At 33.1% G+C, this 18,097-nt stretch overlaps 1 protein-coding gene across 1 annotated transcript in view; it reads right to left on the bottom strand.

Moving 5' to 3' along the window:
• Window positions 1-567: 567 nt before the first annotated feature.
• LOC126892163 (uncharacterized) overlaps window positions 568-18,097 on the bottom strand; it is a 140,838-nt gene continuing 123,308 nt past the window's right edge. The window contains exons 7-8 of the mRNA XM_050661636.1: window positions 12,668-12,913; window positions 568-917 (exon numbers count right to left, since the gene is read on the bottom strand). Of these exons, the coding sequence (XP_050517593.1) occupies window positions 645-917; window positions 12,668-12,913 (519 nt within the window). The 3' untranslated portion in view covers window positions 568-644. The remainder of the gene's footprint in view (window positions 918-12,667; window positions 12,914-18,097) is intronic.

Below are 18,097 nucleotides of genomic sequence, written 5' to 3'. Positions count from 1 at the left end.
GTGCTTAATTTTTGGTTATTTCACGTTAAATTATTCCATTTGGAATTTGACGAATATGAACCTATTTTTCATTACCTATAACTCTCATTCTACTAGGTATAGAGACGTGATATATACATAATTTTTTAAAGTTTTTTACAGGTTATATTTTTGCTAGGAACGTTTTTTCGACAAAATACTTACTTTTTGAGTTATTTGCTAAAAACTGTCTAAAAGCGTGGTTATTTTGTTGAAAAAATGAACATATTAACTGGCAAATAACTCGAAAAATATTGACTTAATGAAAAAACTCTATAGAACAAAAGTTACTTACAATTAGTCAGTTTATCCATTTCCGGACTTACTTTGGTCGTATATTTTTTCATCCCCAAAGGGGGGTGAAAACCACCCCCAGGGCAAAAGCACACATCGGCACAATATCACTTTTTTCTTTGACTTGTTAGCTATGTGTATCCCAAATTTTATGTCAATCCAAGCGGTTCTTTAAAATTTAGAAGTTTTGCAATATTTTACCGTTAAATAACGTACTATTAGGGATTTTCAGGAAAATAATCAAACTTCACAAGCTTTTGGTTCTTTAACTTAGCTATTTAATATTCTTAATACTACTAAATGATACAAAATCAGAAAAAATTAAAATTCTGTTAAAGATCCCCGTCTAAAACCATTTTCTTTACATCTCTTCTTCTTATTTTTCCTGAAGGAGTCATAGGAATAGAACTAACGAACTTTACTCCTGCTCTAAGTCTCATTGTATCTGAGACTCTTTCATCTACGAATTTGATGATGTCTTCCTCTGTTAAAGATGCCGTTGAAGATTCTTTTGGGACAATTACAGCCATAGGATGGTCGCCATCTGCATCGTGAGGGATACCAATTATTACAACTTGAGCGACAGACGAATGGGTCATAATAAGCTAAAAAAATATGGCTAGATTATAATACAAAATTAACTTCTTAGAAGCAGTTTGTGTTGACTAAGGCCATTCGCACACACAGCTACTAAAAAGAAACTAAACTAGTTGGTAACTAGAATTATCAACTGGCTAACAACTATGGCTCGCACCCTACGCTACTGAAAATTAATAAAACGAGTCACTTCTTGACTGTACCTTGTACTGAGTAGCTTGCTTTGTTAGGCGGTGTTTAAGTTTATAATATGTTGTTCTGAAGCTATTTTCTTGTGGAATTTTTGTAATTAACTAGTTTTTGATGGGAAATAAGCCACAATTTTACTAAAAAAATATTTTATTAACGTTTCGACGTCCAAATCGGATGCCGTTGTCAAAATACAAAAAGTATTAATGAATTAAACAAAAATGTTATTGCTCAGTAAAAAATTCTTCTAATAATTTATTTAATCTGACTCATTTATATCAGACATATATTTTACATTTTAAAGTAGAAGACGTTAAAATGATATTGTTGTTATTATTTATTATCACCGTTGCATGTAGTTGTATTTTTAAAGACATATCACATGTTATAATTTTTTTTGTGACGGATATTCTTAAGTTGGGGTTGATTTCATGTAATCGGATGAACTATCTTTCAGTCAAGTCGTCCCTGGAATGAAACTCATAAATATTGGTAAAGTCTGCTCCTTACAATGTATAATATACCGTATAATATATGTTGTTACCGATATAAATGGGTCAGATTAAATAAATTATTAGAAGAATTTTTTACTAAGCAACAACATTTTTGTTAAATTCATTAATATTTTTTGTATTTTGTTATTTGTAAACGTTAATAAAATCATTTTTTTTAGTAAAATTGTATCTTATTTCCCATCAAAACTAGTTAATTAAGTTTATATAGGCACGGATGTTTTTTTCCAATTCTTGCACTAATTTTATATTAAACGATTCTTTCGCCAATTTCGCATGTTAAACTTTAATAAAATATCACAAAAGGCTAGAAACTACTGAAACTAGTCCCCAAGCAACCTGCATGTCCAGTCCGCTGTCGACTGATCACTCCCGCATTATAGACCGGCTGCTAACTAGTAGCGCTGTGTGCAGACACTCATTAAAATACATGGGCAGTGACTACTAAGTAACTGATTGGTAACTAAAGTTACTAACTGGTTTCTTTTTAGTAGCTGTGTGTGCGGATGGCCTAAGTTTTGCCGACGACCAAATAGTGATCGCACAAGACAAAGTTGACCTCAGGTTTCTGATGAGAAAACTGGAACAGGGATTTAAAAAGAATGATGGGATGAAAATAAACCTAAAGAAAACGAAATACGTAACAACGGAGAATACACAAATAAAACAGTTCGAAATAGACGAATGTAAACAAATCAAAGCAATAGACAAATACAAGTACAGTAGAACGTCGATAATCCGGACGTCAAAAATCCGGACCGTCAATAATCAGGATTTGTATCTAGCACAAATATCTGATCCTTTTAAAATAAATTAAGAACTTAGCAGCGAAAAACGAACCTCTACCGCAGTTCAAAAATATTTTACACATTTTTTTAAAAGTCCATATAGTGTCTGATGTTTTTACTGTACACATGATGCTATTATAAATTAATTACAATCATCATTCTCTTTGCCTTATCCCTATGCGGGGTCGGCTTCCCTAATTGCATTTCTCCACACAATTCTATCTTGGGCCATATCAATGTTAATCCCCTTTACCAACATGTCCTGCCTTATCGTCTCCCCCCAGCTCTTCTTTGGTCTTCCTCTCCTACTCCTTCCAGGAATCTGCACTTCAGCTATTCTTCGTATTGGGTGGTTAACGTCTCGACGTTGAACATGACCAAACCATCTTAACCTATGCTCTCTCATTTTGGCATCAATTGGTGCCACACCTAGACTTCCCCTAATATACTCATTTCTAATTTTATCCTTCTTTGTCACTCCACTCATCCATCTAAGCATTCTCATTTCCGCCACATGCATTCGCTGTTCCTCTTTCTTTTTCACTGCCCAACATTCAGTTCCGTACATCATAGCTGGTCTTATGGCTGTTTTATAGAATTTTCCCTTCAGCTTCATTGGAATTTTTCTGTCACACAACACACCACTCGCTTCTTTCCACTTCATCCATCCAGCCCTAATTCTACTGCATGCATCTCCATCTATTTCTCCATTACTCTGTAATACCGATCCTAGGTACTTAAAACTATTGCTTTTTACAATCATTTCACCATCCAAAGATACCATTTTATTTGTAGTAGCTCCATCTTTAAATGAACATTCCAAATACTCTGTTTTTGTCCTACTAAGTTTTAAACCTTTTTCCTCCAGAGCTTGTCTCCACTGTTCCAGTTTTTGTTCTAAGTCTCTTTCACTATTTCCTACTAACACGACATCATCAGCATACATTAAGCACCATGGAATGTTACCCTGTATTTTCGCTGTTATCTGGTCCAAAACTAATGAGAATAAATACGGACTAAGCACAGAACCTTGATGCAATCCTACTTTCACATGAAATTTATCAGTCTCTCCCACACCTGTCCTAACACTAGTCGTTACTCCCTCATACATATCCCTCACAATCTTTACATATTCACCAGGGACTCCTTTCTTATTGAGTGCCCACCACAGAATCTCTCGAGGAACTCTATCATATGCTTTCTCAAGATCAATGAATACCATATGAGCGTTTGTTTCTTTACTCCTGTATTTTTCCATCAACTGCCTTATAATGAAAATTGCATCTGTTGTTGATCTACCCTGCATAAAGCCAAATTGATTCTCGGATATTTCGGTTTCTTCACGTATCCGTCTATCAATTACTCTTTCCCATATTTTCATGGTGTGGCTAAGCAGTTTTATAGCCCTGTAGTTTGTACATTGTTGTATATCTCCCTTGTTTTTGTAAACAGGTACCAGTATACTGCTTCTCCATTCGTCTGGCATTTGTCCAACTTCCATAATTCTATTAAATAGACCTGCTAGCCACCTTGTTCCTGTCTCTCCCAATGCTCTCCATACTTCCCCAGGAATATCATCTGGTCCTACCGCTTTTCCTTTCTTTATTTTTTGAAGCGCTTGAGCCACTTCCTCGTTGGTTATTTTGGTGACCATTGCTGCTACTGTCTCCGTTGACTCTACAGGCTGTCTGTCAAATTCTTCATTTAATAAGCTGTCAAAGTACTTTCTCCATCTCTTTTTGACATCCCTTTCGTGAACTAGTATTTTATTATTTTCATCTCGGATACATCTAATCTGATTAAAATCTTTTGCTTTCTTTGCTCTCTGTTTGGCTATTTTATATATCTTCGTTTCGCCTTCCCTGGTATCAAGTTGATCGTATAGGTTTGAATACGCTTCTGCTTTAGCTTTTGCTACTGCTACTTTCGCTTTCTTTTTGGCGACCATATAGTTTTGAAGATCTATGTCCGATCTGGTTTCTTGCCACTTTTTATATAATTTTCTCTTCTCTTTTATGTTTCCTTGTACTTCATTTGACCACCACCAAGTCTCTTTATCTTCAAACTTCTTTCCTGACGTTTTCCCAAGTATTTCAATAGCCGTCTCTCTAATAATATTGGCCATTTTTCTCCAAATTGTGTTAGGGCTTCCTTTCATGTTCCAACATATTTTTTCTACTATTCTTTCCCTGAATAGACCTTCCTTCTCATCTTTTAGCATCCACCACTTGATTTTTTGTGGTCCTCTCCGATATTTTTGTTTAGTTTCGCTTTTTACTTCGATGTCCAGAACAAGCAGCTTATGTTGTTGGCTTACTGTCTCACTAACTATTACCTTGCAGTCCTTGCATTCACGTATGTCTTCTTTCCTTATCATGAAGTAGTCTATTTGGGATTGATGTTGTCCACTTTTGTAGGTAATAAGTTGAGTTTCTCTCTTTTTAAAGAATGTGTTAACAATCGCCATATCCAATGCTGTTGCTAATTCTAGCATGTCATCTCCAGCTTCATTTCTAGTTCCAAAGCCTAATCCCCCATGTATTGTTTCATATCCTGTCTTGGCTTGGCCCACATGTGCATTGAAATCACCTCCTATTATAACTTTCTCCTCCGCTGGAATATCACTCAGTATGTCTCCCAATTGATCATAGAAAGCTCTTCTTTCATTCTCACCCAGACCTGTTTGAGGAGCATACACACACACAACATTCAATACCTCTTTATCAATTACAAATTTCACTGACATCATTCTATCACTCGTTCTTACAACATCTACTACGTTATCTTTCATTTCACTATCAGCAATTATACCAACTCCATTTCTAGTGTTACTACTCCCTACATACCACAATTTATATCCATCACCTAGTTCTTTCGCCCTTTGTCCTTTCCACCTAGTTTCTTGAATACAAGCAATTTGAACTCTTCTTCGTTTGAGCGCATCCACTAACTCCAGACTCTTACCTGTAAGACTACCAAGATTCCAAGACCCTATCCTGATTTTTCTAACCTGCAATGGTGTTCCCCCTGAGATAGTCATCACCCGGAGATCCGAATGGAGGCTCATTTTACTTCCGGAACATTTTACCTCAGGAGATGCCATCATTTCAGTATAAGTTTTTATTTCGTTTGGAGAAGGTCTATAAATTAATTACAATACAGTGTATAAACATAAAAAAATGTTTTGATTAATTTCACCTCTAGACACTTTACTGTACAAGAGAAAACATAAAATTTTAAAACGTTTGTTGTACTTTAATGTGCATACTGGCCTTTTTTTGAGGTAATTTCGATAATCCGGATAATTTGATAATCCGGATGGGGTCCGGTCCCAATTAATCCGGATCATTGACGTTCTACTGTATTTAGGTTTCATAATATCAAACAAAGGAACAACTGAAGAAGATATAAAAAATAGACTAGGACAAACACGAGACTGCATACGAAAATTGAACCCGGTACTGTGGGATAAGAACATATTCAGTATAAAAACAAAAACAAGAATATACAGAGTGGGCCAAATAAAAGTATCCACCTCGATATTTGGCAGTATTTATTAGATTTTAAGAAAATGACGAAACAGGTCGATTTTTGATCTAAGGAGGACACATTTTTAGGGTGCATACATCTGTCATTTGTCAACCCCCTCTCTTCCACACCCCTACCCTTTATTTTTAAATACGGAATAGGGCTTGTGTGCTAGCTCATTTGAAAGGTTATTTAATTCTCTATTCAGTTGTATAAATATTAACATAATTTTTTATACATATTTTTTATATTTTAAAATTTTTGGAGAAATTGTTCTTGAACATGCAATGTTTTCCTTTCATAAGAAAGACTTATGTAGTTTTCAAGAGTGTTTGTTCCACTAAAAACATTGTTTAGTGCTAATTGGTGATAAACGTTCGAACTTTGTGTTAAAACATTATACCTTTTTGTGTTGTAATTGTTGGTGAATGTAAAGGTGGGAAGCAACGTTCCAAAATAACGGTCAGTATTATTTCAGTAAATAAATAAATAAACAATAGATATTACGATTTTCACAAAATAATACATGAGAAATATAATAAAAAAAATATAAAACACAAAAAATAAGAAAAATAAAAAATTTAAAAACCGATAGCGGTTTTTTGCAAAAAAAACTTGTGATGTTAATTTTTGTAAAAGTAAGACTTAAGGTAAATATAGATTGAGTCAAAAATGACAGATCCATATAATATAATAATAATAGTCTCCCGTTTTATACCGCTCACGTGGCTTTGGGAGTATAGCAGGGTAGTCTGCTATATCTAGGGCCTACGGTATACAAGGAAGGTAACAGGGCCAGTGCTACGCTTCAACCGCCTATTATTACCCCTGGTTTTACCCAAGGTACTCATTTTATTCAGGCTGAGTCGACCTGGGGCCTATAAACATTTTAAAAATGTCTAGTTGTTCTTGCCGGCGGTAGGATTTGAACTCCGGACCACCGGCACGCTAGCGTAGCACACTACCACTCGGCTACGCCGGCCCTACAGATCCATATAATTACACAAATAATCCATACCTGCAACCAAACCATGTCCCTACTGATAATAATGGTCAAATCCTAGTGAATCAACCAATACCTTTGTACCAACCACGCAACCTAAACACGCAACCAATTATGCCATTATCACAAAAATCCATAAATGGACAACCCTTTAACCAAAACAACTTCCCTTCTGGAACAAACAACAGTTTAACTGCACCTGCAACTACTCATGACAATGAATGGCAAACAGTGAACTACAAAAAAAGGCAAATAAGCCCTGAAGATAACAGGAACGCTAAAAGACAAACCAAAATAAAAGATTATTGGTTGTCTAAACCTAGCACCAGCACCAGCAATATATATAACAATCTCCAAGAAGAAGATGAGGATAAAATAGACCAATCTAAAACAGAAACGGAAAAAACAGAACCCAAACCACCACCGATATTTGTATCCGGTGTCGAAGATATGAATCCCTTAAATAAACTTCTTATTGAAATTGCTAAAGATCAGTACACCTTAAAAGCCCTGGGTGAAAGTCAAGTAAGAATCCAACCAACTTCGAGTGAAGCATATACTACTATAGTGAAAGCATTGGACACTAAAAGAACAGAGTATCATACATACCAGTTTAAACAAAGCAAGCCCTTTAGAATAGTAGTAAAAAATATTCATTATTCAACAAATCCTGCCGATATTAAACGGGACATAGAAGCTCTTGGACATGAAGTTCTAAATCTATGGAATGTTAAACAAAACATAACAAAAAAACCATTACCCATGTTCTTTGTCAATCTAAAAATTAAAGAAAATAATAAAGACATCTATAATGTCAAGAAACTAGGACACTCGATAGTTACAATTGAAGCCCCTTATGCTAGAAGAGTTATTCCACAGTGCACCAAATGTCAGAGATTCGGTCATACAAAAAACTCTTGCCATAGAAAATCCAGATGTGTAAAATGCACAGGGTCACATCACACTTCAGAATGTACCAGGAAAATAAAATATGAAAATGTGACATGTGTAAATTGTGGAGAACAGCATCCCGCAAATTACAGAGGGTGTATTATACATAAGCAACTTCAAGAGAAAATGCATCCAAAACTTAGAGAACGAAATGGACAAACATCTAAAGGAAACAGGGCTACAACACAAGGAATGACATATGCACAGGTAACCAATCAAAATAATCAACAAGAAGGTAACATTATGTACCAACAAAATAGTATAAGTCAACCTAATGATATCTCTGACCTAAAAGCAATGATGAGAGATCTCATTACGCAAATGGGAACAATAATGAATCTTATCACCGCTCTTGTCTCAAATAGGTCATAATGGTTCAAACACTAAAAATAGCATTATGGAATGCAAACGGCTTAAACCAGCATACTCATGAACTCAAAAGTTTCATAACCAACAATGAAATAGATGTTATGCTAGTTACTGAAACTCATTTCACAAATAAAAGTCACCTAGCCCTAGTTAACTACAAAATTTACTTTACCAACCATCCAGATGGGACTGCACATGGAGGCACAGCAATACTAATAAGAAACTCAATCAAACATCACGAACTGGAAAGATTTACAGAAAATCACCTACAAGCCACTACCATTGCAATAGAAGGAGTTACTGGAATCACCAAAATATCTGCTGTATACTGCCCTCCCAAGCACAACAATAAAAGAGACAACTATGAGATTTTCTTCAAAACGCTTGGAAACAAATTTATAGCGGGTGGAGATTACAACGCTAAAAACACAGTATGGGGTGCGAGAGTTACAACTACTAAGGGTCGTGAACTACTAACTGCAATGCAGTGCAATAATCTAAACTACCTGTCAACAGGAGAACCCACATATTGGCCTTCGGACCCTTATAAAATACCAGACCTTCTTGATTTCTATATCACAAAAGGAATTGACAGTAAACTAGTCACAGCAAGATCCAGCTTAGACATGTCTTCGGATCACACTCCAGTCCTTATGAACATGTACTCCGATATAACTCAGAATCCAAATCCACCCGCTCTGTGCAATAAAAAGATCAATTGGGATACTTTTCAAGAAGTATTAGATGAAGCAATAAATTTAAAAATACCATTAAAAACACCTGCAGATATTGAATGGGCGATAACTAACCTCATAAAAAATATACAGAAAGCTTCATGGGCAGCAACTCCAAACTACAAACAGTCAACAAGAAAAGAATCCTGCCCTCCAACTATAAAAGAAAAAATTTCAGAGAAAAGAAGGCTAAGAAGAAATTGGCAACAAAACAGAACAGTGAGCAATAAAAATAAATTTAATAAAGCAGCAAGGGAACTAAAAAAAATATTACTTGAAGTAAAAAATGATTCTATACAAAGATACTTAGAAGAGCTTACACCAACAGAAGCCACCGACTACTCACTATGGAAAGCCACAAGGAAACTAAAAAGTCCTCAGACACCAATACCACCAGTAAGAAAAAGCAATGGCAAATGGGCAAGAAATAACATAGAGAAGGCAGATGCCTTTGGTGGCTATCTCTCACAAGTCTTTCAACCAAACAGCTTGGAATCAACACCTGAAGAATTGGAGGAAATAAATAGAGTACTAAATGAACCTTACCAAATGGAGCTGCCCATACCGAAATTTAAGTACAATGAAGTTAAGGATGTAATAATGAAAGAAATTAATCCTAAAAAAGCTCCTGGTTATGATCTGATAACGGGTAGGATACTACAAAAATTAACAAAGAAAGGAGTAACGGCAATATTACAAATTTTTAATGCAATAATAAGATTAAATTATTTTCCGCAACAGCTGAAAATGGCAGTTATAATTATGATCCCAAAACCAGGAAAAAAACTAGAGGAATTAACATCATATAGGCCAATAAGCTTACTGCCTGTGCTTTCCAAAGTGCTGGAAAAATTAATAATGAAAAGCATCAAGCCAATACTAGATAGCAAAAATCTCATACCAGAACATCAGTTTGGGTTTAGACAAGAACATGGAACCATAGAGCAAGTCCATAGACTAGTAAAACATATCAGCAACGACTTTGAAAATAAACGATATTTCTCAGCAGCGTTTCTTGACATAAGCCAAGCGTTCGATAAAGTCTGGCACAAAGGTCTACTCTATAAACTAAAAAGCCTATTGCCTCATCCGTATTATAAACTTCTAAATTCTTACTTATCTGACAGATTCTTTTCAGTTAAATACCATTCAGAATATTCAGAATTACACCAAATAAAATCAGGAGTACCGCAAGGTAGCGTGTTAGGACCAATGCTGTACCAGCTTTTTACTGCAGATCTACCAACTTCAAGAACTACAATAACAGCAACCTTCGCAGATGACACTGCAATACTCGCCTCACATCATGATCCAGTAACTGCCTCAAGAAACTTACAAGCCAGCCTTAATAATATCCAGGCATGGTTAAAAAAATGGAAAATTCGAGTTAATGAGACCAAATCAACCCATGTTACCTTTACACTAAGAAGAGGTATATGTCCAGCAGTGTTATTAAATAATCAAATGATTACTCAGAGAAATGAAGTCAAATATTTAGGTTTACACCTTGACAGAAGATTAACATGGAGAACACATATATTTACAAAACGAAAACAATTGGGTCTCAAACTAAGACAACTTTACTGGCTTATTGGCAGAAAATCACAATTTAATCTCACAAATAAGCTCTTAATATATAAAGCCGTACTGAAGCCAATATGGACGTATGGAATTCAATTATGGGGTTCTGCTAGTAATTCAAACCTAGAAATCCTACAAAGATTCCAGAACAAAATTCTTCGAATTATAGTCAGTGCTCCGTGGTATGTTTCTAACAACATAATAGAAAAAGACCTACAAGTTCAATCCGTAAAAACTGAAGTCACAAAGTACAGTAAAAAATAGAAAAACAAAACTAGTGCTCACTCTAATCACTTGGTGCGCGAACTGTTTAATGACAACGATGAAGTGCGTCGACTAAAGCGTTTTAAGCCTACAGACTTATTAAACAGATTTAAATAAAATTAATTAACATTTACCACTACATTATTAACTTTGTTTGTTAATTATAATGTTAAAGGAAGCCTCTCACTGGAGAGAATTCCTACATGTCATTTGTTCTTCTAATAATTGTCATAAAATTTACTTATTGTTACGAGTGATAACAGATTGTAAATTAAATGGAGCTTAAAAAAAAGGATGTCCAAGAAAAAAATTTTTTAATTAAAATAATTGACACAAAAAGAAGAATGTATGTAATTTATTTAATTCAAAATACATTCTACTGCTGTTACAAAACAGAAAAATATGTTTTTTGATAAATAAACATTGCTTTTTTGCTTAATTTCAATGTTCAATCTGCCACCCATGTGCCTCTTGGTAGGTTGAATATTGAATTTAAGTAACAAACAATATTTATTTATCAAATAAACATTTTTTCTGTTTTCTGTCAGAAGTAGAATGTATTTTGACTTAAATAAATTACATAAATTCTTCTTTTTGTGTCAATTAATTTAATTTAAAATAATTTTTCTTGGACACTCTGTACAAATAATTATGCCAATGTTAATATTACTGAAAATATAATTGAATAACCTTTCAAATGAGCTAGCATACGACCCCTATTCCCTATTTAAAAATAGGGGGTGGGGATGTGGAATGGAGGGGGTTGACAAATGACAGATGTATGCACCCTAAAAATGTGTCCTCCTTAGATCAAAAATCGACCTGTTTCGTCATTTTCTTAAAATCTAATAAATACTGCCAAAAATATCGAGGTGGATACTTCTATTTGGCCCACTCTGTATAATGACATTACAACAAGTATTCTCAATTATGGCCCAGTTTTGGTATGTCCAATTGGACCATACATAAGAAACCCAAAAACAAAATAAGAGCAACAGAGATGGAATTCCTAAGGAGAAACTGCCGTGTAACAAAAAGAGATGGAATAGAAAATAACATAGAGATTAACAAAAAATGGGAATGAACTTAGATATAATAGACCACATAGAACAGAACAGATTAACCTGGTACGGATATGACAGAAGAGCAGAGCAAAATTGGTGGATAATTGTTAAAAAATAGATGTTTTTGATGATATAGAGTAATGGGGAAATAAATGGAGATGCATGCAGTAGAATTAAGGTTGGATGGATGAAGTGGAAGGAAGCGAGTGGTGTGTTGTGTAACAGAAAAATTCCAATGAAGCCGAAGGGAAAATTCTATAAAACAGCCATCAGACTGGCTATGATACTATAATGTACGGAACTGGATGTTGGGCGGTTAAAAAGAAAGCGGAATAACCGATCCATATGACGGAAATGAGAATGTTTGAATGGATGAGTGGAGTGAAAAAAAAGATAAAATTTAAAATGATTTTATTGGAGAAAGTCTGAGGGTGGCATCAATTGATGCCAAAATGAAGGAGCATAGCTTAAGATTGTTTGGTCATCTTCAACGTCGAGACTTTAATCACCCAATACCAAGAATCTGTGGATTCCTGGAAGGAGTAGTAGAGGAAGATCAAAGAAGACCTGGAGGATGCGCTTAGGCACGACATGTTGGTAAAGGAGATTGATATTGATATGACGCAAAATAGAAACTTATGGATAAATTTAATTAGGGAAGCCGATCTCGCATAGGGATAAAATCAAAGAGAATTATGATGATCTAAAAAAATTGGTGTTTACTCAAAACGGATAAACACCTTATTGAATAACCAATAACATATTGCATACATACTTGTTCTAGCATAGCAGGTGCAATTTGAAATCCTTTGTACTTTATCATTTCTTTGATTCTGTCTTTGATATAAAAACAACCATCTTCATCATAGTTAACTATATCACCAGTTTTCATCCAACCGTCACTATCGAAAGAGTCTGAAGTATCGTGATTGTGATAGCCACTCATAAGGAAATCTGATTTAATTCTGAGCTCGCCTTCTTCATTTGGTCCGCAAATTGCTCCTGTATATACATCAACAACCTAAAAACAAAAACAAGAATCAACCGAAAAGGATAACTATCTAAAATACACTAAGCATCAAACTTAACGCACCACCTTCAAAATGGGACTTTTTTGATTTCTCGTATTTCCTAAACCTGTTGTCCGATTTTAGTCATTTTTTAGAATATTATAGCTTTATTCTTTAAGAATATTGATGTGATTATATTATTATTAAACAGGTAAGTGTCATTGTATACCGGGTGTAACAACGATAATGTGTTTTTTCCTCAAAGTTTTGAACACCCTGTGAAATATTCTAGCGTATATAAAATATTGAAATTAAAACTCAACTGTAGCCTTATGCTTGCTTAACATTTGGCTTTTTGATTCATTCGCTTATGTGGAATAATAGAAAAGTTAGGTACTTTAACAACTAGCAATGTTATTCATCAATAAAGGGTGTTTCTAAATAAATGCGACAAACTTTAAGGGGTAATTCGGAATGAAAAAATAATGACCGTTTGCTTTATAAACATATGTCCGCAAAAACTCTATGTTTGAAATATAGGAAATATATATATGTAATACAGTTTCAAACTGTATGTTGAATTTTTTCTTACAAACTGACGATTTATTTATTGCTCTAAAACTGGTTGAGATATGCAAATAAAATTTGGAAGTTTTTAAGAGATAGTTATTGCGCATTTTTTGACATACTACTAAGAATTTTATATTTACCATTGGTATAAACATTTTAGATACATCCCGTGTGCACGCCAATGGTAAGGCCATCGGTACATAATTCGCAAATATTTTACGTCTATCCCTACCTTTTGTGTCTTTACACTGCAAATTACGTGTAGTAAAATTCACACTGGTATGGATATGTAAACATTACTAGAACGTCATTCTACCTGACAATGTCATGATTAACTTTAAAGAGATGGCTTTTGAATGTTCTTGAATAACTGTTATTTATATAATTGCAAATTATTAATTCAGTTAATAAATGTGATAATGTTTTCACTAATTGTGTCTTCAGTGATTGTAATAATTTACATGTACAACAAAACCTAACACAAACTATACATACTCATAGACGTTTCACGGCCACGTTAATCTTTCGGATCGAATTAACGCCATCTCTTGATTGGAATGAGAATTAAATTGACAAATTTTAGTTACGCGGGAGTTTCAAACAATAAATTTTGTGTGATTGTTTAATTAAAAGGAACAGATAAATAACAGAAAGGCAAATCAATGTTTTATTCAATAATTATACAATAAAATAAATGAAAATGAATGTTGATGCAATTATACAGTAACTTAAAATTATTTTAAAAGTACTATCTACGCAAAAAATACTAAAATAGTATATTATGCAACGAGCATTTAATGATAGTCATTATGAAGCGAGTATGAGGGTTATGAAACGAGCCGTATGCGGCGAGTTTCGTATAGAGTACGAGCTTCATAATGATAATTAAATGCAAGTTGTATACACTATTTTTCTATGATCATTCACAACAAAAAATATATTCAAATTTATTAATTTTGTAACACAAATAAATTCAGTAGTTTGTCAGTTTGGCGATTTGTTTACATATTGAGAACTGTCAAAGCGTATGTATTTGACTCGCCATTGGTCACTGCGCGTGTACCACCTTTATCGCGAATATCTTAATAAAAATCTGTATCATAATGAAGTTCATTATGATACAGGTAGTAGGCTATTGATTATATTCAAAATAAGATAGCTAAAAGGAACTACAACGTTAGCGGGGTTTTATTATTTCATATGGTCAATGGACATCTATATATTAAAAAACCGCGGAGTGCTACCATTTAAAGGGGTGCGTTTTTGAGAAATGGGTGAATTAGTCCCTGGGCACAGGTTACATTAGGGTGAGTTATATGCACTTTTGGTACAAACATACCTACATAAAAATGGTTCCTGGTTAAATTTCCTATCTAAATATCACTTTTTAAAGTCAATGGTACTTTTTTTACAAAAATATATTAAAAAGAAAAAGCACAAAGAAACCCAAAAGAAAGAAACTTTGTTCTTTGTCCCATAACTTTTGTCCACGAGGATATAGGTATAGACATTGCTGTACAGAAAAAAAACCCACATATTTCTTCTTTAAAATGTTGTTTAGTAGAGGTAATTAGGATTTACAGTTTTCGAAATATGATTTTTCAAAGTTCGCCACTCAGAGCAATTTTGGGTAATTTTCCTTGTTATTTCGCAAATATTGTTCTGTAACTTTTTTCTACGTAACCTTTAGGTATATGCAATGGTACACGTAATAGAAATAGAAATCAATTACATTTAGAATGGTCTACTGTATAACGTTGTGCGACTTTTTTTTAAAGAGATTATGGTTTTTCAAGGTTTTATACTTTTAACGATTTTTTATAATATAATATAAAAATAAAATAATAATAATATATTATATTATATATTACATAATATAAAAAAAAATATTTTTTACATTTTTTACGAATATTTTTGAAATTTCTTATTATAACTTTTTTTCTTCTACATTTAGTTATATATTATATTACATAATAAAAAAAGCTTATTTTGTTTACTTTAAAATGGTGTATTACAAAAAATTCTAGGATTATTTTTGAATATTTTACGGAGATTATATAGGGTGTATAAAATTTCAGTAAACCATTAATTTTGACAAATTATAAGATATTATTTTTCAAAATGTAATAAGTACTTGCAACGATTTTTGATTTTAGGATTACTTTTTAAATTTCTCATTATAACTTTTTTTTCTTGTACATGAATATACTATATATTGCTCAATAAAGAAGGCTTACTTTCTGTTCTTTAAAATGGTGTATCATTTGTATTTAAATAATGGAAACCGAGTGATTCTTAGATATTTTTTTACCTGTATTATTTAAAATTATTTCTTTTACAAAAATTACATAAACATTAGCCTTAAAAAACATCACTTTAGGTAAAACTATTTAAACGTTGACATTTAAAAAATTTTCAAAATCAAAGTCCATCTCTTCGTTAGCATTAGCTTCACTATCTTCCTCTGACACCTCAGTTATCTTAGAGTTCCCACAATTAGTACCCATGCACATGCACCCTTTGCAGAATATTGAACAGCTAATTCCTATCTTCCTACAACCGCAGTTTTTTGTACATCCTTTGGTACATTTACATGCTATTTTTTCAAGCAAATCTTGTGGTGCAGGAGCTTTGACAGTAAATATTGGAATTAATCCATATTTTGAAGTTTGCCCGGCCGAGTCAAGTGGATCCAAACTATTACCTATAAAAAATAAGATTCAATCGTAACACACAATCACATAAAAAAATTATAATGTCAAATTTAAAAAATAATCCTAAAATCAAAATCGTTGCAAGGTTACATTTTGAAAAAGCATATCTTATTCAAAAATATTCCTAGAATTTTTTATAATACACCATTTTAAAGTAAACAGAATAAGCTTTCATTTTTATTATATAATATATACCTAAATGTAGAAAAAAAAGTTATAATGGGAAATTTAAAAAATAATCGTAAAAAATATAAAAACTCGTTAAAAGTATAAAATCTTGAAAAAGATAACCACTTTAAAAGAAGTCGTACAACATTATACAGTAGAACATTTTAAAGGTAATTGATTTCTATTCCTCTTACATGTACCATTGCATATGCCTAAAGTTGCGTAGAAAAAAGTTACAGAACAATATTTGCGAAATAACAGGGAAAATTGCCCAAAATTGCTGTGAGTGGCAAATTTTAAAAATGATATTTCGAAAACTGTAAATCGTAATGACTTCTACCAAACATTATTTTAAAGAGAAAATATGTTAGTTTTTTTTCTGTGAAGCAATGTCTATACCTATGTCCCCGTGGACAAAAGTTATGGGACAAAAAACAAAATTTCTTTCTTTTGGGTTTCTTTGTGCTTTTTCTTTTTAATATATTTTTGTTTAAAAAAGTATCTTTGACTTTAAAAAGTTATATTTAGATAGGAAATTTAACCAGGAATAATTTTTATGTGGACGTGTTTGTACCAAAAGTGCATAGAACACACCCTAATGTAACCTGTGCCCAGGGACTAATTCACCCATTTCTCAAAAACGCACCCCTTTAAATGGTAGCACTCCGCGGTTTCATATATAGAGATTCATTGACCATATGAAATAATAAAACCCCGTTAACGTTGTAGTTCCTTTCTATAGTACATAATCAATAGCCTATAGTGACATCATAATTGATATATTATAGTGATTCAATAAAATTGTGTTTTGACTAGGAAAGTTTTGGGGTAGTTCTGATTTTTTCATTATATATGAATTTTGGGTTGCTGAATCCGAATATGAGATTTGCGGACAAAATTTCTTGCCGTAACATTGAAAAAATCGCGAAAAAAGCGAAAAATTTCAGCTTTTTCCGCTTTTTTGCTCAAATCTTGAAAACTGTTATCTTTTAGTAAATGTTGTTCTGAAGCTATTTCCTTGTGGCATTTTTATAATGACCTATTTTAAATAGCAAATAAGCCACAATTTTACCAAAAAAATTAATTTATTAACGTTTCGACGCCCAAGTCGGGTGTCGTTGTCAAAATACAAAATAATACTAAATAAAAAAAATGTTGTTGCTTGTATTATACATTTTAAAGAAGAAGACTTTAAAATGATATTGCCAATATTAATGAGTTGCGTTCCTGGGACGACTTCACTAAAAGATAGTTCATTCGATTACATGAAATCAACCCCGACTCAAGAATATCTGCCACAAAAATCATAGCATGTGATCTGTCTTTAAAAAGACGAACCAAATGCAACGCTGGCAGTAAAATTTTCGCGCTAGAGATTTCATAGTAAATCACGAGGGAAAACCAGGAAAAAACCTCGTGATACTATCCCGACATCGTAAGTATTTGAGCTTACATTTAGTTTACTCTCAAAACTAATACCAAATTCTGACTTTAATGTATAAATGCTATTTTAAATTATAAATAATACTAATAATACATAGATATTGTATAAATAATACTAAAATATAAAATATGTACTAACTCGATATGTTAATGACTTACTAATCGTGGTATTTTCTTTCTATTAACTTCCTCTTTTAGTATGGGTAACCACGTCCTACTGCATTCTACCGAGGAATTTGCGACACAATTGTTTTTATTTAGCCGCTTCTTTGATTTTTCTCTTTTTACTATCCCGAAAGA

Source organism: Diabrotica virgifera, chromosome 9 (assembly GCF_917563875.1).
Source record: "Diabrotica virgifera virgifera chromosome 9, PGI_DIABVI_V3a".
Lineage (NCBI taxonomy): Eukaryota > Metazoa > Arthropoda > Insecta > Coleoptera > Chrysomelidae > Diabrotica > Diabrotica virgifera.
The sequence above is the reverse complement of the archived record's forward strand: the minus strand, read 5'-3'. Positions and strand labels throughout refer to the sequence as shown.